The 21,627-nt window shown below is 40.2% G+C and overlaps 1 protein-coding gene across 20 annotated transcripts in view; it reads left to right on the plus strand.

The window, feature by feature from the left end:
• The window catches only part of hbp1 (HMG-box transcription factor 1), a 54,190-nt gene that overhangs the window by 9,921 nt on the left and 22,642 nt on the right, over window positions 1–21,627 (plus strand). For all 20 annotated transcript variants that reach the window (XR_013500171.1, XR_013500177.1, XR_013500172.1 and 17 more), the window contains 7 exons: window positions 5,071–5,311; window positions 11,167–11,299; window positions 11,422–11,533; window positions 11,715–11,830; window positions 17,756–17,918; window positions 18,045–18,189; window positions 20,785–21,114. Coding sequence is in view for 13 of the 20 variants with exons in the window: in XM_078235494.1 (XP_078091620.1) it covers window positions 5,071–5,311; window positions 11,167–11,299; window positions 11,422–11,533; window positions 11,715–11,830; window positions 17,756–17,918; window positions 18,045–18,189; window positions 20,785–21,114 (1,240 nt within the window). In the remaining 7 variants the exon portion in view is untranslated. The remainder of the gene's footprint in view (window positions 1–5,070; window positions 5,312–11,166; window positions 11,300–11,421; window positions 11,534–11,714; window positions 11,831–17,755; window positions 17,919–18,044; window positions 18,190–20,784; window positions 21,115–21,627) is intronic.

Genomic DNA, 21,627 nt, shown 5'->3' on the forward strand with positions numbered 1-21,627 from the left:
TAACATCCATTGTTGGCATCTATTTACAAGAATTGCCCAATACCTATGTAGCATCGGTCATTAATATTAAGAGCAGCAGTGATATAATGCAGTGTTAGTTTGTGTCATCCCATAGGTGATCCCATCACGCCTATTAAACAAACCAGAAAGCAGAAATTTTGCTTTATCAGCATTTTGTAATATTGTTAGTTTGACAGGAAAATACCCTGATTTTGGTGATTGCCTCATCTCTCATTATCCTGTTCTGCCTGCACATTGCATCTTTTGAATGTGGTGACAGTAAATTCATATTTGGGGGAATGGAAAAACTGCACAAAATCTTTTCCATTTTGGAGAAGAAATAGAAGGTTCTCTCGTGCATGGGTGCATGATATTATTCAATATAATTATTTCATAGGATGTAATTGAATTTTATTTTATCAGTAATATCATAGGGTAGAAAGATCTTAACTCAACAACTGGATTGCTTTCCCCTTCCCCAAGAAACTGTCATGCAAATCATAGAAACCTAGAAACTAGAAGCAGGAGTAGGTCATTTGGTCCTTCGAGCCTGCTCCGCCATTCGTTTTGATCATGGTTGATCATCGAATTCAATATCCTGATCCTTCCTTACCCCCATATTCCTTGTTCCCTTTAGCCCCAAGAGTTATATCTCATTCTTGAAATCAGACAGCGTTTTGGCCTCAACTACATTCTGTGGCAGTGAATTCCACACATTCACCACCCTCTGGGTGAAGAAATTTTTCCTCACCTCAGTTCTATAAGGTTTACCCTTTATCCTTCAACTATGACTCCCCCACCATTGGAAACATTCTTTCTGAATCTACTCTGTCTAACCCTGTTAAAATTTTATCAGTTTCTATGAGATCCCCTCTCACTCTTCTAAACTCCAATGAATATAATCCTAACTGACTTAGTCTATCTTCATATGACAGACCTGCCATCCAGAAATCAGGCTGGTAAACCTTTGCTGTACTCACTCTATGGCAAGAACATCCTTCCTCAGATAAGGACACGAAACTGCACACACTACCCCAGATGTGGCCTCACCAATGTCCTATACAATTGCAGCAAAGCATCCCTATCCCTATACTCAAATCCTCTTGCTATGAAGGCCGACATACCATTTACTTCTTTACTGCCTGCTGTACCTGCGTGCTTACTTTAAGCGACTGATGCTCAAGGACTCCAAGATCTCATTGAGTATTCACCTCTCTCAATTTGCACCCATTCAAATAATAATCTGTCGTCTTATTATTGCTACCAAAATGGATAACCTTACATTATAATTACATTATACTGCATTTGCCATGCAGATGCCCCCACCCACAGCCTGTCCAAATGACACTTGAAGCATCTCTGCATCCTCCTCTCAGCTCACCCTCTCACCCAACTTTGTATCATCTGCAAATTTGGAGATGATACATTCAGTTTCCTCTTCCAAATCATTAATATATAATGTGAACCGTTGGGGTCCTAGCACAGATCCCTGCAGAATCCCACTAGTTACTGACTGCCAGTCACAAAAATCCATTTATGCCAACTCTTTGTTTCCTATCTGCTAACCAGTTTCCATCAAGACATTACCTGCAACACCATGTGCTTTAACTTTGCATAGTGGTATGTTATGTGAGACCTTGTTGAAAGCCTTTTGAAAGTCTAAATAAACCCCATCCACTGGTTCTCCTCAGTCAACTCTACTAGTTACATCTTCAAATAATTCCAATAGCTTCGTCAAGCATGGTGTTTCACTCCAGGTATGATTCAAGTGACCCACTAGGAAGCTTTTATCAAAACAAACTTTATTTAAGAAAACAGAATGTAACAAAAGGAAGTAGCATCAATTTACCAATTAAAATATTTTGACGTGGCAAAGTATAATCCTTAACAGCTAGCTATCTCTGTTCCAGTTTGAAACACTACTCCATAGACATACACCCATCTTCAGAATTAGGTAGCACAAAAACAAGTATGCTGACGTGATGCTGGATTTTCAGCCTTTTAATACTTCTGGTCAGAGATCCAGACAGCATTTTCCAGAGAACAATATATCCTCAAAACAGAGAAGTAAACTTAAGTCTCTGGCAGCTCCCAGTCTCCAGACTTCAGAGACAGAAAGAGATACCCCTCTCTCTGCAACTTCCAGTGCAGCAACTCTTAGAGAATGATCCACAGTCACAACAGAAACTCTGAGAAAGAAGCTTATCTCCTGGCAGATTCCAGTCTCCAGACTTCAGAGAGAGGTAACAAGAGACACTGCTCTCTCTTTACTCAAAAGCAGCACCTAAGCTTGAATATACTGTGAAAGCCCAACTTTCCCATCACATGATCATACCTGCCAATCATCCCAATCAAGTCCCACTCTGCAAAGTCCCAGGGGAAACCGCAGAACAGCATTAGTTCAGATTAAAACCAACATTCTAGCCATTAGAAGCCATTATGCTGTTGCAGCAACAATGCAGGATGCCAGTAGACAGATTGGCTTCAAGTGCATAGTATGGCTGCAACAGATCCTGCACAAGAATATGGCTCAAATACATTTCTTTAAGGTACAGTATTGTCACAATCCCCAACAAGTTCTTGCCCCACCAAACCTCCCCCAACTCCTCCAACAGCCAACCAACCTCCTCCCAACCCTTCAACAGTGTCCCAACCTCCTCTCACCCCTTCAACTGCATCCAATTTCAATCCTACCTTTCCAACCCTCTCAACCTCACCTCCTCCTTCCCCACCATGCAATTGGCTCTAAAATAGAGATTTCATTTACCATTTTTCAAGCAAGAAAACTTTCAGTTGCTGTGCTGCAGTTGAACTTCAAGCAGCTTTGTGGTTTTCTGGAGGGCTTTTCAACAAAAATTGGAACCACAAAGCTGTCAGAAACAGCAGCATAAGCAACTGGTGAAACTGACCTGAAAGACTGACTTTAAAAAAATAAATAGAAATCTCAGTTTGAAGGTTATGATTTAAAGTTGGTCTTTGAGGTGTGCAGCTCTGCCTCTGGCTGCTCAGGTTGGGGAACAACAAGAAACTCTGTTTAGAGCAACAAACCTGGGCCCCCAGTATTTGTCTGCATCCTGGGCCCTGGTTCATTATAACGTGCACAGAGAGAAGCTTTCCACTTTATTGATGTGAACAGTAAAGTGATTAACTGAACTGAATGGAAGAATTGATATTGGTTTCATTTAGCCTTAATTCAAATCATTAAATTGTACAGGTGGAATGTGTTTTCCTGCTTCCATTTGCATCCATTACCATCATTTTGGTGACACCCTACACTCAAGGTCATTTTACATGCAATCAATCAAAGGAGTATCGAATTTCTGAAATATGAACACTGGAGCTCAAAGGATGACGTGTTAAATTTGGGGTTTGGTTAATGGAATCTGTTCAAACACAGATTGTTTCAGAGGGTGCCAGATCAATATCGTCCATCATGAAATCATTAAATGTGCTTCAGAAAGAGGGACGACTTAGATAACGTCAAAAAGATCATCTTTCTTCACTTTCTATCAACAGCTTCTGCTTTTTCCTGATAGGTAGGATGGATACTGATTGGTTTGTGTGCAGGGACAGCATCATCTTTCTGTTGATCGGAAACAAGATGAGAACAAGCTTCTGTAAACTGGCATTTAATTCACATAATTGCTAATATGATCAAAAAATGAATTACTGGGGAGAACAAAGTTTATTTGAGAGGCATTGAGTAGGTTTCAACAAGTGCCCATAATGGCAAATTCTTTAACTGTATAAGGTGCAGTAACTTTTCTCATCTACAGTCAACATATTTTGTAATTCTGGGACCTTAATACAGAATCCTGTAATATTCAAGTTGGATAGATCGAAGAAAAGGATTGGAACATTTTACTGCTTCTAACAAAGATTGTTAAAATGACTTCTACTTCCAAATGAATATAAAACATTCTCCATTTGCGTCACAAATGTCACTGAAATACTTGGATGTGCTTTTAAGAACTTCATGATTGAATTCACCAGATTTAAAATTTGATCAGCTTGATTCAAATATGTTTCAATGAATAAAAAACAACTTGCATTTATATGGAGTATTTCCTTGGAAGGCTTTACTAAGTTAGATTCACAGAAACATTATTAAACAAAGTTTGAACCCGAACCACAAGGAAATATGAGGTCAAATGGTCAGGAGGCAGATTTTGAGGAGTATATTGAAAAGAGGATGGTAAGGTGGGGAGAGCTGCAGGCCTAGGCAGTTGATGGCACAGCTGCCAATGGTGGACCGATTAAAATCCAGGATGTGAAGTGACAAGGCAGGGATTTGAAAACACGGATGGGAATATTGAAATTGAGACATTGCCTGTACTGTATGTTAATACAGTGTGATATTTCAAATGCTAGGATTTGGGTTTATTGCAGTTAATTTATGGAATTTATGATAACATACGAATTAGGAGTAGGCCAATTGGCCCCTGTAGCCTGCTTCGCATTCAAGATCACGGCTGATCTGATCGGTACCTCAACCCCACATTCCTGCCTACCCTAAATACGAACATAAACCTATGACATTATGGAATCATGTATGGAAATCAAGATTGTGAAGAAATTCTAGATTTTTTGACAATCCTCTGCATACATTAACTGCAAAATATTCACTTCTTTCTTGGCAAAATATCATTATGCTGTTGTTTTTGAAAGTCTGCTTGGGAACAGGTCGTTCAACAAACCAAGCTGCTTCAGCATTTGCTAGGTCTGGTAGATGATGAGTGTGATTCCATGATCAATTAATCAACAGGTGACCATGCTTACAGGAGACATCGGTAAGAAGATCAAGGTTGTAATATGCAGCCTTATTGCTGACCTCTTTTCTGTGAGCACAAGATCTTGGCATTGCGCCTCCTGTTTTAAGTGTCTTTAAGATTGTTTGAGGCATCCTTGCCTGCCAGATAATGCACCACTCTGATGTGTAACAATGAATTCACAATTCTTTTACAACTCCAGTTTCCTAACAATACATATAATCTAGAAATGTAATTTCTTTTGCAAATCATCTGATCATGAACAAAATAATATTTTGAGTTTCTGGATCTTGTTTTCTAGATGATCTTCCAGAATTGAGAGCTGTAGAGACCGATAGAGCCATATCTGCAGCTTTCCAACTTCGCAGTGGAGTGTCTCATCAAGAATGCCTGAGGTCTACTCGAACCATGTGTACATCTAGATCATCTGATAGTGCCTTGCCACCTTTCACTAGTGAATCTGGTGTGAATTGGCTGACTGAACTGGCTAATATAGCCACAAGTCCACAAAGTCCTCTCATGCAGTGCACGTTTTACAACAGGTTTGTGTATATGGCATTTCAGTCAGTGAAATAACTTCGTTGGGATTGAAGATGCAAGAATATTGCTATTGAACATAATTGCCAACACTAAATGTCAATGTGCACAATGCATACTTGGCATGTTATTTGTAGTAAAATGTGAATGTTATAAGTACCAATATTGTAGGATGGAGTATAAATCAAGAACTAATGGGGGCTTCTCAGAAAGGTACTGCAATAATCGTGGGAGTTTTTAATTTTCATAAAGATTGGACAAATCTAATTGGCAAAGGTAGTCTGGAGGTTGAGGTTATAGTGTTTTCAACACGGTTTGTTAGAACATTATGTTCTGGAACCAATTACAATAGGATATATAATGAGGCAGGATTAAATAGTGACCTCAGTAAAGGATCCACTAAGATTATATGACAGAATTTCATATTCCATTTGTGGGTGAGAAATTTGGGTATGAAACAGATATCAAACTTGAGCAATTATAAGTGTATGAAGTCAGAGTTGGCTGAAGTGGGCTGGAGAATAGGTTAAAAAGTAAGATGTAGAAAAGCGTTGGAAGACATTTAAGTAGATATTTCATAACTCTCACAGAGATGTATTCCATTGAGAAAGAAAGACTATGAGAAGAATCCACCATCCATGACTACAAAGGAAGTTAAGGATGATATGAAATTGAAAGAATATTTATACAATGCTGTAAAGATTAATGGTAGGTCAAAAGATTGGGAAAATTTCAGAAATCAGCAAAGAATGACTAAAAAAGAGTAGTAATGAGGGAGAAATTTGAGTATGAGGAAAAACTTGCAAGGAATATAACAAACAGTAAAAACGTCTACAAGGATTAAAAAAAGGAAAAACGTAGCTAAAGGGAACATTGGTTTTTTGTAGGTAAGGCTGGGGATTATTAATGGGAAGCAAGGAACTAGCTTCCTTGAAAATACAAAATGCATCCCCAGAAAAGTAGAAATACAGGAAGGAAAAGGGAGGAAGGAATGTAAAACTTTCATGACCAGTAGAGGAAAGGTACTAGGAAAACTAATGGGACTAAAGATTGACAAGTCCTCTGGATCTGATGGCCTACACCCTAGGATCCTAAAGATAGTGGATGTACTATCTCTTGACTATTAACAATATATATTAATGACTTGGATGAAGGATATACTGTATTGTGGCCAATGTAAAGATAGGTAGGAGAGCAAATTATGATAAGGATACAAAGAGCCTGCAAAGGGATAAAGATAGGATAAGTGAGTTGGCAGAAATTTGACAGATGGAGTGTAATATGGGAAAATGTGAGGTAGTCAACTTTGGCAGGAAGAATTGGAAAGCAGAAAATTATTTAGATGGAGAGAAACTGCCGAATGGTCTGATACAGAGGGATCCAAATAATCTTGTCCATAAATCATAAAAAGTTAGCATGCAGATACAGCAAGTAATAAGGCATATGGAATATTAGCCTTTGATTGCAAGGGGGATGGAGTATAAAATAGAGAAGTCTTGCTACAACTGTTCTGCACCTTACCTAGAGTCCCATACCTGGAGTTCCATGAACAGTTTTGGTCTCCTTACTTAAGGAGGGATTGGAAGCAGTTCAAAGAAAGTTCACCAGGCTGATTCCTGGGATGAAGGGTCTCGTTGTTGTTTGGAAGAATGATATGTGATCTTTTTGAAACATCAAGATTCTGAGGGTGGTTTGGAGGGGTAAATGCTGAGAGGATGTTTTCCCTTGCGGAAATCTAGAACTAGGGGTTTCCCTTGAAGTTGGAGATGAGGAGGAATTTTTTTCTCTCGAGTTGTTGCTGGGTCACTGAATATATTCAAGGCTAAATTAGCCAGATTTTGGATTGACAAGGGGGTCAAGGGTTATGGGATGTTAATGTGGCATTTCAGCGATGGTAATATGATTGGATGTTGAGAGGAATTGAGAATAGTACTGAGCATTGTGCAATTATCAGCGAACGTCACTACTGACCTTATCATGAAGGGAAGGTCATTGATGAAGCAGTTGAAGCTGGCTTGGCCCAGGACACTACCTTGAAAAACTCCTGCAATGATGTCCTGAGTTTGAGATGATTGACCTTCAACAACCACAATCATCTTCCTTTGTACTAGGTATGACTCCAACCAATGGCGAGTTTTCCTTTTTACTTCCATTGACTCCAGTTTTGTGGGCTCCTTGATGCCACACACAGTCAATTGCAGCCCTGACTCAAGGATAGTCCCATTCTCGTGAATTCTGCTCTTTTGCCCATATTTGCTGAATGAAGTCTGGAGCTGAATAGCTTTGGTGGAACCCGAACTGAATGACAGCAGGTTATTGCTAAACAAGTTCTGCTTGATAGCACTGGATGATCAGCTCGCTAATGATCGAGAATAGACTAATGGGCAGTAGTTGGCTGGAATGGATTAGTCCTGCTCTCTTTGGACAGACGCACCAGGGCATCTTTCCACATTGTTGGGTAAATGCCAGTGTTGTAGCTGTACTCAAACAGCTTGGCTAAGGGCGCAGCTAATTCTGGAGCACAAGTCTCCAATACTATTGCTGGAATGGTGTCAGGACCCATGGCCTTTGCAGTATCCAGTTGCTTCAGCCATTCTTGATGTCATGTGGAGTGCATCAATTTGGCTGAAGACTAGCATCTGTGATGCTGTGGACCTTGGGAGGAGACCGAGAAAGATCATTCCCACCACACATCTGGCTGAAGATTGTTGCAAATGTTTCCGTCTTGCCTTTTGCCTGTGCTGTGCTCTCCCATCCTCTTGTAGTTTTATTGTCCACCACCATTCATGACTGGATGTGGCAGGACTGTAGAGCTTAGGCCTGAACCATTCATTGTGGAATTGCTTAGCTCTGTCGTATGCTACTTCCGTTGTTTGGCATACAGGTAGTTAGTCCTGTGCTGTAGCTTCACTCGGTTGATGCCTCATTTTTAGCTATACCTGGTGCTGCTCCTGACATGTCCTACTGCATTCTTCATTGAACCAGGGTTAACTTGCTGACTTGAGTAGAGTAGACTATATGCCAGGCCATGAGGTTACAGATTGTGGTTGTTACTGATGACCCACAGTACTTTGTTGTCCAGTTTTGAGTTGCGCCAGCTGTTCAAAATTTGTCACATTTGGCATGGTGGTAGTGCCATACAACACGATGGAGGGGTGAAGATGGGACTTTCTCTCTCCAAGGACTGTGTGGTGGTCACTTGTTATGGACAGATGCGCCAGGTAGAGTGGTGAACATGGTCAAGGGACAAAGGTTTTCTCTCTTGGTTACCTCACTACCTCATACCTGACACAGTCCAGCAGCTATGCCTTTTACTGACCAAGCTGGCCAAGTCCCAGTGGTGCTACTGAGCCACTCATGGTGATGCACATTGAAGTCCCCTGCCCAGAGTACATTCTGTGTCCTTGCCCTCTTCAATGCTTCCTCCAAGCCATGTTCAACATGATGGCATCCTGATTTATCAGTTAAGGCTGGAGAGGCAGTATGTGGGAATCAGCAGGTTTCCCTGTCCATGTTTGATCTGATGTTGTGACTTCATGGGGTCCAGAATCAATGTTGAGAAATCCCTGGGCAACTCCCTTCCAACTATAGACCACTGTGCCGCCACTTCTGCTGGGTCTGTCCTGTCAGTGGGACAGGACATACCAAAGGATGGTAATGGTGGTGTCTGTGGCATTGTCTACAAGGTATGATTCCATCAGTATGACTACGTTAGATTGTTGCTTGACTAGTTGTGGGACAGCTCTCAAGATTTTGACACAAGCTCCCAGATGTTATTAAGGAGGACTTTGCCATTGTCCGTTTCCAGTGCTAGGTCCATGTTGGTGATCTGTCTGGTTTTTGCAGACGTTGGTTGAAATTTTTTGTAACTCGCTAGATTCTGGGAAGGTACCAGAGGATTGGAAACAGCCAATGTGACTCCCTTGTTCAAAAAGGGACAAAGGCAGAGAATTATAGGCCAATTAGTTTAACATCTATTATTGGCAAGGCATTAGTGTCAATAATCAAAGAGGAAATAACTAATTTAGGAAAGCGGAATATAATCAAACCTAGTCAACGTGGTTTTATGAAAGTTAAGTCATGTTTGACAAATTTGCTCAAATTCTTTGAGGATGTAGTGTATTTAAATTTCCAAAACGCAGGTGATAAGGTGCCGCATAATAGGCTGGTGCATCAAGTAAAAGCCCATGGAATTGGAAGAAGTGTGTTGGCATGGATTGAAAACTGGCTGTCACGTACAAAAGAGAGAGCTGGAATCAATGGGTTCTTTTCAGAGTGGAAAGATGTAATTAGTGGAGTACTGCAGGGATCAGTTCTTGGCCCCAGTTGTTCACTATTTACATAATGACCTGGAGGAAGGAACAGAATGTAAGGTTTCCAAATTTGCCGATGATACGAAGATAGGTGGAAGGGTATATTGTGATGAGGATATTGTGATTTTGCAATAGGATATAGATAGGTTGGGTGACTAGGTGAAAACCTGGCAAATGGAGTTTAATTTGGGAAGTGTGAAGTCATGCACTTCAGTAGGAGGAATCAAAAGGCAGATTATTATCTAAATGGAGAGAGCCTGCAGGTGAGCGAAGTACAGAGGGATCTAGGTGTTCTAGTGCATACATCACAAAATGCTACCAGGCAAGTCCAACAAGTAGTTCAGAATGCAAATTGCATTTTGGCCTAGATTGCAAAGGGATTGGAGTTTAAAAAAGGAATATTTTGTTGCAGTTGTATTTGTTGATGAGGCCTCACCTGGAATACTGAGTACAGTTTGGTCCCCTCACCTAAAAAAAGGATATTGTAATGTTGGAGGAAGTCCAAAGGAGATTTGCCAGGCTAATTCCTGGGATGAGGAGGTTATTCAATCAAACGAGACTAAATAGTCTGGATCTGTATTCCTTGGAGATTAGAAGAGTGAGGGGTGACCTTATTCAAACATATAAGATCCTTAGGGGGTAGATAAGATGTTTTCGTTAGTAGGAGAGTCTCGAAGGGACATAGCTTCAAGATAAAGGCTGGTATTTAAAACGGAGGTGCGTAGAAATTTCTTCTCGCAGAAGGTGGTGAATCTCTGGAATTCTCTACCCCAAAGGGTGGTGGAGACTGGATCATTAGAAACATTTAAAGTGGCGGTGGATAAATATTTGATAATTCGAGGAATTGGGGGAAATGGCACAGAAAAGGAGTTGAGGCCGGCATAGATCAGCCATGATCGTATTGAATGGCGGGGCAGGTTTGAAGGGCCTGTTGGCCTACTCCTGCTTCTATTTCTTGTGTTCTTGTGTTTAGTTCCAGGTCAGCTCTTCAGCTAGTTTTAAATTGTGGGTCCAAGAATCCAGTTGAGGCACTCTGGGATATATCTTGCCTCTCTTTATACCCCTCCTGCACTTCTCCTCCCCCATCAAGTTTCCAGTGGAGTCAGCTGAGACTGTAGGGATATTTCTCCATAATATCATGCAGCTTAGCAGCAGAGAAGACCTAAACTGATCTTGCATTTCTCCCTGAAATAAGAAAGTAGATTTTGTTTCTTTAAAAAAAAAGCCAGCTGAAATTTATTTTATTATAAAATTGGAAAATACTTTGAATAAAAGCATTCACCTCCAATACTTTCACATAAAAATTGTATAATTTTTAAAAATGTAAGGATCATTGAATTTTCTGATAAAAGCTACAGTTTCACTCTTTCCAAGCACCCCACCCTGCCCCACCTCACCTAGTAGCTTCACACTGTCCCAGTGTGGCTGCATTCATTTTAATGAAATTGTAAGTTTAGACCAACAAAATCTGGATTATTTTTGTTCAAGAAAGTGTGCCATGTTGTACATTTAATTTTCAGCATATTGTTACATTTATGTTTTTCCAGATCGCCAATGCATATAGTGGCCACAAGTAAAAGTTTACATTCCTACGCTCGTCCTCCTCCAGATGTCTCAGAAAGTGAAACTAACCTCTCCACAAGTCATTGGGAAGGACAGACCACTATAAAGCGAGAAAGGGTATGTTTGTTTAACATTGTCAGACTTGATTTGTAAATATACATGTGATTGTCTTGCCTGTATAGGAGAGAGACGTGGTAATGTTGATAATGTAAAGTTTCTTTTGCCTTATTTTGCAACAGGCAAGCAGTGAATCAGAGTCAGACATCTTCTGTTTGTCATCTCTGTCAGATGATGATGAACTTGGCTGGTCACATTCATGGCCACAAACTGCATGGAACTGCTTCATGAAAGGTAAGGCTTTATTTACAGTGATTCATTAAAGTTAAGAATAAGTTATGCATCGGAATGCTTGTGTGATCGGTATTGGATATGAAAATGGGTTATAATTTTAGCAACCACAGCATTTTTTAATATATACAATTTTCACTCCAGAATTTCTACTCGTGTAATCTAGTTTTACTTGCTGTTCCAGGGACACGATTGCGCTTCCAGAAGGGTGAGGTTAGAGACTGGCAAGATGTTGAAGCATTTGCAAAACTGGAAATTAAGACTGAGGATGAAAAAGCTTTGAAAAACCACACACAAAAGGTGATCATTTTGTTCTACTTGTTTTATCTTAAATTTTAGAATCATTTATGGATTTTTGCAGCATCACAATGTAAAACTACTTGTGAAAAATGTTTAAATAATTTATTAATGTTCTGGAGAATTAATCCAGCATTGATATTTTAGTTTAAAAAACATGTCAGCATCCCAGAACAAGTGTTTGTCAAGGTATTTATCTTAGTGTGGCATATAGTGGTTCATTTCTATGTTAGGAAACTAGTAACTCTCAGTTGCTGTTAAGCTATTCCTACTTTTAGTTCTTTAATCAAGGAAATAAATCATGTGTACTGCACTGAGATGCATACTGTTGTCTGTTTTACATTGATGGAAAAAGACTATGTGCTTGATGTAGTAGTAACATCACTGCTCGGCAGGAGTCCAAACTTCGTGTGAATTCTGCATGTGTTTTTACTTTTAGTTAAAAAGCTGATCAGTGCAATCTACACAACAGCCTCGTGTTTGACGCCATTTTACATAGGCTCAAACTTCACCGAGAACCAAATCTCAGAATTTTAAATTACATTTAAAGGCAATAAATTTAAGTATTATTATACATGCCCAAACGTGTAATACTTTAAGTGAAATTATAATTAACAAATCATTATAGTTTAATTTCTGATTACTAGTCTTCGACATGAGTGTGTCTTTGATGTGGTTTGGGTGAGTGGGAGGAAGTATAGTCTTTAAACTTTCCGGCCTTAGGAATGAGATTTTTGAGAGTGAAATGCATTTCTTAAAAGGTTTTCCATTACATTGCATTTTTTGTTTTAGGAGTTGAATGCTAGGTTTTTTTTAGTGTGTTCATGAGAAGTCTTTCTCCCTTACTATGGAAGGAATGAACATTGTCTATTTTTTTCCCCACATAAGACCATAAGACCATAAGACATAGGAGCGGAAGTAAGGCCATTCGGCCCATCGAGTCCACTCCACCATTCAATCATGGTTGATTTCAACTCCATTTACCCGCTCTCTCCCCATAGCCCTTAATTCCTCGAGAAATCAAGAATTTATCAATTTCTGTCTTGAAGACGCTCAACGTCTCGGCCTCCACAGCCCTCTGTGGCAATGAATTCCACAGACCCACCACTCTCTGGCTGAAGAAATTTCTCCTCATCTCTGTTCTAAAGTGACTCCCTTTTATTCTAAGGCTGTGCCCCCGCGTCCTAGTCTCCCCTGTTAATGGAAACAACTTCCCTACGTCCATCCTATCTAAGCCGTTCATTATCTTGTAAGTTTCTATCAGATCTCCCCTCAACCTCCTAAACTCCAATGAATATAATCCCACGATCCTCAGACGTTCATCGTATGTCAGGCCTACCATTCCTGGGATCATCCGTGTGAATCTCCGCTGGACCCGCTCCAGTGCCAGTATGTCCTTCCTGAGGTGTGGGGCCCAAAATTGCTCACAGTACTCCAAATGGGGCCTAACCAGTGCTTTATAAAGCCTCAGAAGTACATCCCTGCTTTTGTATTCCAAGCCTCTTGAGATAAATGACAACATTACATTTGCTTTCTTAATTACGGACTCAACCTGCAAGTTTACCTTTAGAGAATCCTGGACTAGGACTCCCAAGTCCCTTTGCACTTTAGCATTATGAATTTTGTCACCGTTTAGAAAATAGTCCATGCCTCTATTCTTTTTTCCAAAGTGCACGACCTCGCACTTGCCCACGTTGAATTTCATCAGCCACTTCTTGGACCACTCTCCTAAACTGTCTAAATCTTTCTGCAGCCTCCCCACCTCCTCAATACTACCTGCCCCTCCACCTATCTTTGTATCATCGGCAAACTTGGCCAGAATGCTCCCAGTCCCGTCATCTAGATCGTTAATATATAAAGAGAACAGCTGTGGCCCCAACACTGAACCCTGCGGGACACCACTTGTCACCGGTTGCCATTCTGAGAAAGAACCTTTTATCCCAACTCTCTGCCTTCTGTCTGACAGCCAATCGTCAATCCATGTTAGTACCTTGCCTCGAATACCATGGGCCCTTATTTTACTCAGCAGTCTCCCGTGAGGCACCTTGTCAAAGGCCTTTTGGAAGTCAAGATAGATAACATCCATTGGCTCTCCTTGGTCTAACCTATTTGTTATCTCTTCAAAGAACTCTAACAGGTTTGTCAGGCACGACCTCCCCTTACTAAATCCATGCTGACTTGTCTTAATCCGACCCTGCACTTCCAAGAATTTAGAAATCTCATCCTTAACGATGGATTCTAGAATTTTGCCAACAACTGAGGTTAGGCTAATTGGCCTATAATTTTCCATCTTTTTTCTTGTTCCCTTCTTGAACAGTGGGGTTACAACAGCGATTTTCCAATCCTCTGGGACTTTCCCTGACTCCAGTGACTTTTGAAAGATCATAACTAACGCCTCCACTATTTCTTCAGCTATCTCCTTTAGAACTCTAGGATGTAGCCCATCTGGGCCCGGAGATTTATCAATTTTCAGACCTTTTAGTTTCTCTAGCACTTTCTCCTTTGTGATGGCAACCATATTCAACTCTGCCCCCTGACTTTCCTGAATTGTTGGGATATTACTCATGTCTTCTACTGTGAAGACTGACGCAAAGTACTTATTAAGTTCCTCAGCTATTTCCTTGTCTCCCATCACTAGATTACCAGCGTCATTTTGGAGCGGCCCAATGTCTACTTTTGCCTCCCGTTTGTTTTTAATGTATTTAAAGAAACTTTTACTATCATTCCTAATGTTACTGGCTAGCCTACCTTCATATTTGATCCTCTCCTTCCTTATTTCTCTCTTTGTTATCCTCTGTTTGTTTTTATAGCCTTCCCAATCTTCTGACTTCCCACTACTCTTTGCCACATTATAGGCTCTCTCTTTTGCCTTGATGCATTCCCTGACTTCCTTTGTCAGCCATGGCTGCCTAATCCCCCCTCTGATAACCTTTCTTTTGTTTGGGATGAACCTCTGCACTGTGTCCTCAATTACTCCCAGAAACTCCTGCCATTGCTGTTCTACTGTCTTTCCCATTAGGCTCTGCTTCCAGTCGATTTTTGTCAGTTCCTCCCTCATGCGCCTGTAATTACCTTTATTTAACTGTAGAACCTTCACATCTGATTCTGCCTTCCTTCTTTCAAATTGCAGACTGAATTCTACCATATTATGATCACTGCTTCCTAAGTGTTCCCTTACTTTAAGATCTTTTATCACGTCTGGCTCATTACATAACACTAAGTCCAGAATAGCCTGTTCCCTCGTGGGCTCCATCACAAGCTGTTCCAAAAAGCCATCCTGTAAACATTCAATGAATTCCCTTTCTTTGGGTCCACTGGCAACATTATTTACCCAGTCCACCTGCATATTGAAATCCCCCATGATCACTGTGACCTTGCCTTTCTGACATGCCCTTTCTATTTCGTGGTGCATTTTGTGCCCCTGGTCCTGACCACTGTCAGGAGGCCTGTACATAACTCCCATTATGGTTTTTTTGCCTTTGTGGTTCCTCAACTCTACCCACACAGACTCCACATCGTCTGACCCTATGTCGTTTAGTGCTATTGATTTAATTTCATTTCTAATTAACAAGGCAACCCCGCCCCCTCTACCCACCCCTCTGTCTTTTCGATAGGTTGTGAATCCCTGGATGTTTAACTGCCAGTCCTGAACCCCCTGCAACCACGTCTCTGTGATGCCTACCACATCATACCTGCCAGTCACAATCTGGGCCACAAGCTCATCTATCTTGTTCCGGACACTGCGGGCATTTAAATATAGCACCTTTAATTCCCTATTGACCGTCCCTTTTTGTTTTCGTAGTGTGGTGGACCTTGGTCTACTGAGCCTTTCCAGACACTGTGTCATATTTTGTGAGATGGGGACTATCGTAACCTCTCCTGAGTGCTGTCTTTTCGTGATTTTTTGTAATCCTAAGCAGCTACGCTTCCCACTGATTCCTTCACCTCTTGGTTCCCTGACTTTCCCTTCCCCCCCAATCTCTAGTTTAAAGTCCTATTGACCACCCCATTTACTCTCTTCGCCAGAACACTGATCCCAGCTCGGTCCAGGTGGAGACCATCCCAACGGTATAGGTCCCCCCTGCCCCAAAACTGATGCCAGTGTCCCATGAAAAAGAACCCTTCTTTCCCACACCACTCTTTCAGCCACGTGTTAACTTCCCTTATTCTTGCCTCCCTATGCCAATTTGCACGTGGCTCGGGCAGTAATCCGGAGATTATGACCCTTGAGGACCTGTTTTTTAATTTGAATCCTAGCTCTTTATAATCTCTAAACAGGTCCTCTTTCCTAGACTTGCCTATGTTGTTGGTACCAACATGGACCACAACAACTGGATCCTCCCCCTCCCTCTCCAGTATCCTTTCAAGCCGGTCAGAGATGTCCCGCACCCTAGCACCGGGCAGGCAACATACCATGCGGGACACTCTATCCTGCTCACAAAGGATCCTATCTATCCCCCTGATAATAGAATCCCCTACAACTACAACTTGCCTATTTACTTCCTCCCCTTGAATGGCCTGCTGAACCATGGTGCCTTGGTCAGCTGACTCATCCTTCCTGCAGCCCTGTTTGCCATCCACACAGGGAGCAAGTGCCTCGTACCTGTTGGACAGGGTCAAGGGCTGAGGCTCCTGAGTTCCTGACTGCTGGTTCCCTTTACCTGCCTGACTTGCAGTCACACCCTGCTGTCCCTGGCCACTGGCAGGATTTAAACTATTTACTCTGACAGGTGTGACTGCCTCCTGAAACACAGTGTCCAGGTAAGTCTCCCCCTCCCGGATGTGCCTCAGTGTTTGAAGCTCAGACTCCAGCTCATCAACTCTGAGCCGGAGTTTTTCAAGCAGCCAACACTTACTGCAGATGTGGTCGCTGTTGCTCGCAATGGGATCTGCCAGCTCCCACATCAAGCAGCTCAAGCACATCACCTGACCAGCCATCTCTAATTAATTAATTAGTTTAATTTAAGTTTATGAGTTTAGCTGTGTTTTTTTTAAATTTGGGGCAGATTTGCTATCAACCAATCAGATCACAGCTTCCCTCTGACGTCACTTTTGAAGAAAGAAAAAGTGGAAAACAGGAAGTTACCGTTAGGTTTTTATACTCACCCAGAGACTGCTCCTCCTCCTCCGAACAGCTCCCGAAACTAGGCCCCGATCCCCGGGTTAAAGTGAGTTTTTATACTCACCCAGAGACTGCTCCTCCTCCTCCGAACAGCTCCCGAAACTAGGCCCCGATCCCCGGGTTAAAGTGAGTTTTTATACTCACCCAGAGACTGCTCCTCCTCCTCCGAACAGCTCCCGAAACTAGGCCCCGATCCCCGGGTTAAAGTGAGTTTTTATACTCACCCAGAGACTGCTCCTCCTCCTCCGAACTGCTCCCGAAACTAGGCCCCGATCCCCGGGTTAAAGTGAGTTTTTATACTCACCCAGAGACTGCTCCTCCTCCTCCGAACATGTTGGAAGCTTAATCTCTAACAACCAATGGTTATGGTGAGAAATAATTGACTGTGCCTTTAAGATATTTCTGAGGTTAATTCAGTAAAACATTGCATTTTTGGGTACATACACTTTTATTCAGGGAAGATATTAGTAATAATAGATATTGAGTATAAAATTGAAGTCATGACTTCCGGGACTCAAATAAGGTTCTTTAATTTTTACCTCTGAAGTTCTCCCTGATGTGGATGTTTTGAAAGGTCCTTTGGAGAGGAAAGGAGAAATGCTTAACTTTAAAAGGAGAACCTTTTGCAAACATATAATCCCATCAACAAGATAATTTTTGGGGGCCTCTGCAGAAATTCATTAAGCACCATCACAGAGGGAAGAGTATTCAGAAATGGGAGATGTTTTGTTACTGAGCTGTAATAATACTTTCTCTCTGTCTCATGGGTTAAATGTGATGTTAAAATAGTTTGTTTTGTTCCACAGAAATATCGATATGGATCCGATGGGCTAAAGTTAGTGGCTCATACAGAAACAGTTTCCTTTGGACGTTCAGTACTGAAATTAACCTTTGATCCTGGCAAGTCACAAGCTGGCAAATTGACCGTAGAGTGCAGATTGGATCACCCCTTCTATGTGAAAAACAAAGGTCAGATATATACCATCAGTATTATAATTATTTTATTTGCTGATTGCCAACAGTGTGGTATGGATAAAACATTTTTCTGCCAAAATATGGAGTACAGATTTTTTTTCTTTCTTTAAATAAATACAGGATGGTCTTCCTTTTACCCCAGCTTAACAGTGGTTCATCATGGAATTCCGTGTTGTGAAATGGAAGTTGGAGATGTTTGTCTACCTCCTGGGCATCCAGATGCCAACAATTTTGATGATTCTGGAGTTTTTGACACATTTAGGAGGTGACAAAATATATTTGACTTGATGTTTTTATTTACAAAAGTTATGTTTTAACTTTAATACAGTGGGCCCTGACATTTTAGAAATAGAATGACTTGCACTGGAAATAATTTGAGTTTAGCTGCTTTTTTAAATGTGTTGTAAATCTTGTAAATATGTAAAATTATAGAATTTCGTATTAAGGAGGTATGAGAACTAATATATTAAAAACAGGGACATTTCCTGAATGATCATCAATTCAAGGTTATTTCTTTCATTGGAACCAGGTAATTGCCAGGTACAGGTAGAATTCCACTTTCACTGTTGCTCATAAGAAGCAAAGGCAGGGTAGATATTAAAATTCAGAAAGCTAAAATTTGTATCTTGATCTTCACAGTTGTTCTCAAGTTGGTTTTATCTTTTAAAATATTACTTTATTGTAATTTGGAATAGTTATTGATGCTGTGATTTATTATTGCTGAGTAAATAATAACATTTCAGGTTAGTTACAGAACTGCAAACTTATTTTGTTTCAAAGTCTGTTAACCTTTGGTGCAGTGTGTGCTGTATGGTGGAGGTACGTTTGTACCAAATGTTTTTCCCATGTGCTGAGCTTTTGATTTTGACATATAGCTTCAGAGAACTGCAAAGCTGAGGATAGGCAATTCCTCAGAAAATAGAAGGCAAAATCAGCAGGCAGTTTACTTGATGCAATTCTATTGCACATTATAATTGTTGCATTTTGGGAATATTTGCTGAAGTCTTCCATTGGATTATTTGCTTTCCCCTTGGACTAATTTTGGGTAAACCTAAATGAGAATCCTTTTAAGAATAGAATTTGTGAAACAAAATGAAAAGCTGGATATTAAAAAATATATATACTGTATGTGTATCTAAACATTAACTATTTTCCTGTACTTTATGTGCAAAGGTTTTTTTTACAAGTTTCAATACAACGTACAAATGTATCTTTGTATGCGATTGTCCAAACTATTTTACAGTTTATTGTGCTTTAAGGGATCAGAAGGTGCTATATTTAGATGGAGGTTTATTTTCTAATTGAAAACATCATTTTTTGCTGTTACTATTTTTCCAAGGCTATTTGCATTGTTTAATTTTCACACCTATCAACCATAAGAATCTTCACAATTGGACTCTAGGTTGTGTTTAAAGATCCAAGAGCCAAGGTACTTTGTAACTTTTTTTAAAAAGAAAATTTTTTTTTTCTACTTCTGGAGTAAAAGTTTTTTTTAAATAAAAATCACCACTTTGATAAAGCCCTGTAACATTTCTGATTTATAAATGAGGGTTTCAGCTCTGTGCAAGGCACAGTTGTCATGAGCAATCATGCCTCTCTCTCCCTCTCTCATCTTCCTTCAGGCATTTCCTTTGTTGGCTGTCTCATCACCTTTTTCTGTTAGAAAATGTATTGGTAATATATTGGCAAAGAAATATAGTTGCTTGGACATTGGAGTTCCTCTGCAGTAGACTTTAAGGAGTTGGAATGCAAAACTTGCAGGGGTATAATTATAATGTGACAAGTTTACACAAGCAGTATTCAAAATAAGTTTGGACGTAGGGAATTTTTAATGGGACAAAAATTCCTTTTTGCATGTATATAGTTCTGTTAACTCCTCTTACTGTTACAAGTAGACAGTAAGCATGAATGATCCTGCTCACTGTACTGAATAAATGGCCCTACAAGCACTACCATATATGCTTAAATTTTATTGCAGTAGCCGTAGCTCCGTTGATACCTCATAAAATTGCCTTGATTGAATTATTGCAATTTTAAAGCCAAAGAAATGGAAAGAAAGGCGTTGCTAAAATTAATCATTATCCTTTGTATAAAAACTCTCTGAAGGTATATTAACGTTAAGACACTCTTAAAGTTTATTTCAAGTTCAGTGTAACAGGTTTGGCACTGAAGAATGTTTAGCACGACTTATCAGCCCAATATAGATTAGCATTCCATTTGAATTTCCCTGCTTCTGGAACAACTGCATATCGTGCAAATCTATCATGTAACTTTTTAATTCCCTTGGATTTTATGTTCCCTTATCCCCTTGTCCTCCAATCATTTCATGCTTGATTCTGTAGCTGTGAGGAGGTACAGAGGGGAGTTATAGGGTGTGGACCAGGAAGCATGGATGCAAGATTTCAGTAAAGTAGACAACAAGACTGATTGCAATTTGGGAAGTAGAGAACTTGAGTTGGTTGGAATGCAAGAATTTCCCTGAAATGTTGGATAAGGAGCTAGGAATGTGAAATTGAGGTGCTGTGGTGGGACGCAGCACCAAGTGCAATTCCATTCTGACCTTTTTTGGAGATTATTCCATGACTAATGTAGATACAGGAAGGTAAAACGGAGAAAAGTTAACATATAGATGAGAAAACTGTAACAATGAGAGAAATTTTACCAAAAAGAAGTATGCACGGATACAAGATTTTTAATATTGCGTTATTCAAGCCAATACTGCCTGTGCATGACAAGCCGGTTGGAAATTCTACTGGATACATAGTTTTCAAGCTAGACATTCTATTCAATACTGCAAGTATTTTTTGGAAATAATAAATTGTGAATTTAGTAAAACTTATTACTTTGCACTATGTTACAGCTATGATTTTACACCACTGGATTCCTCTGCTGTTTATGTACTGAGTAGTATGGCTCGTCAGCGTCGTGCTTCCCAGACGAGTGGAAGCACCAGCAGTCCAGACTGTGAAAAATCAGAATGGATCACAGGCTCTGTGCCTTCTGGATCACCATACCTGCCTTGTAATTCTTATAATAAATCCAGTAAAAGTCTAACCTCAGGGACCGCAAGCCAATTGAGCACCACTTCTCCCACAAATATCAAATGCAAGAGACCAATGAATGCCTTCATGCTCTTTGCCAAAAAGTATAGGGTTGAATACACTCAGATGTACCCTGGAAAAGATAACAGGTTAGTAATAATTCACTTTCAATTATAAAACTTGTAGATTTTATAAAATAAAGTGAAATAAAACAATTATGTTGCTTTTATTATTGACATTTATACAAAGCTTTACCTTCTATTGTGATATATTCTTGCTATGGCAATTTCTTAATTTATTTTGTGTGCAGGGGTCAGATAGAGAATGGGAAAACAGAAGGTTGCTGTGGCTTTACCAGTTATCATATTTTTGCCTTTCATATAGGTAACTTTCTAAGATATTTTGTGGTACCACAGATTGATAAAAAAGCTAATAAATATTGTAGAGAATTGCATTCTTTTATTTCTCTCTGCATTCCTGGTTGTTCTGAGGCTGTGTCTGTATCTCTCTACATCTCTTTGTGCCTTTCTAAATCCTCTTCCTTTTTTTCTCATTTCCTCCCCCTTCAAAATATGCCCTACTTTTAACGAGATTTTCTAAGGGCTTGGCAAGGGTGATTGCTACTGGGGAAACATTCCTGTCGTGTTACATTGCACCAGAGG

The sequence above is a fragment of the Mustelus asterias genome, chromosome 19, assembly GCF_964213995.1.
Source record: "Mustelus asterias chromosome 19, sMusAst1.hap1.1, whole genome shotgun sequence".
NCBI lineage: Eukaryota > Metazoa > Chordata > Chondrichthyes > Carcharhiniformes > Triakidae > Mustelus > Mustelus asterias.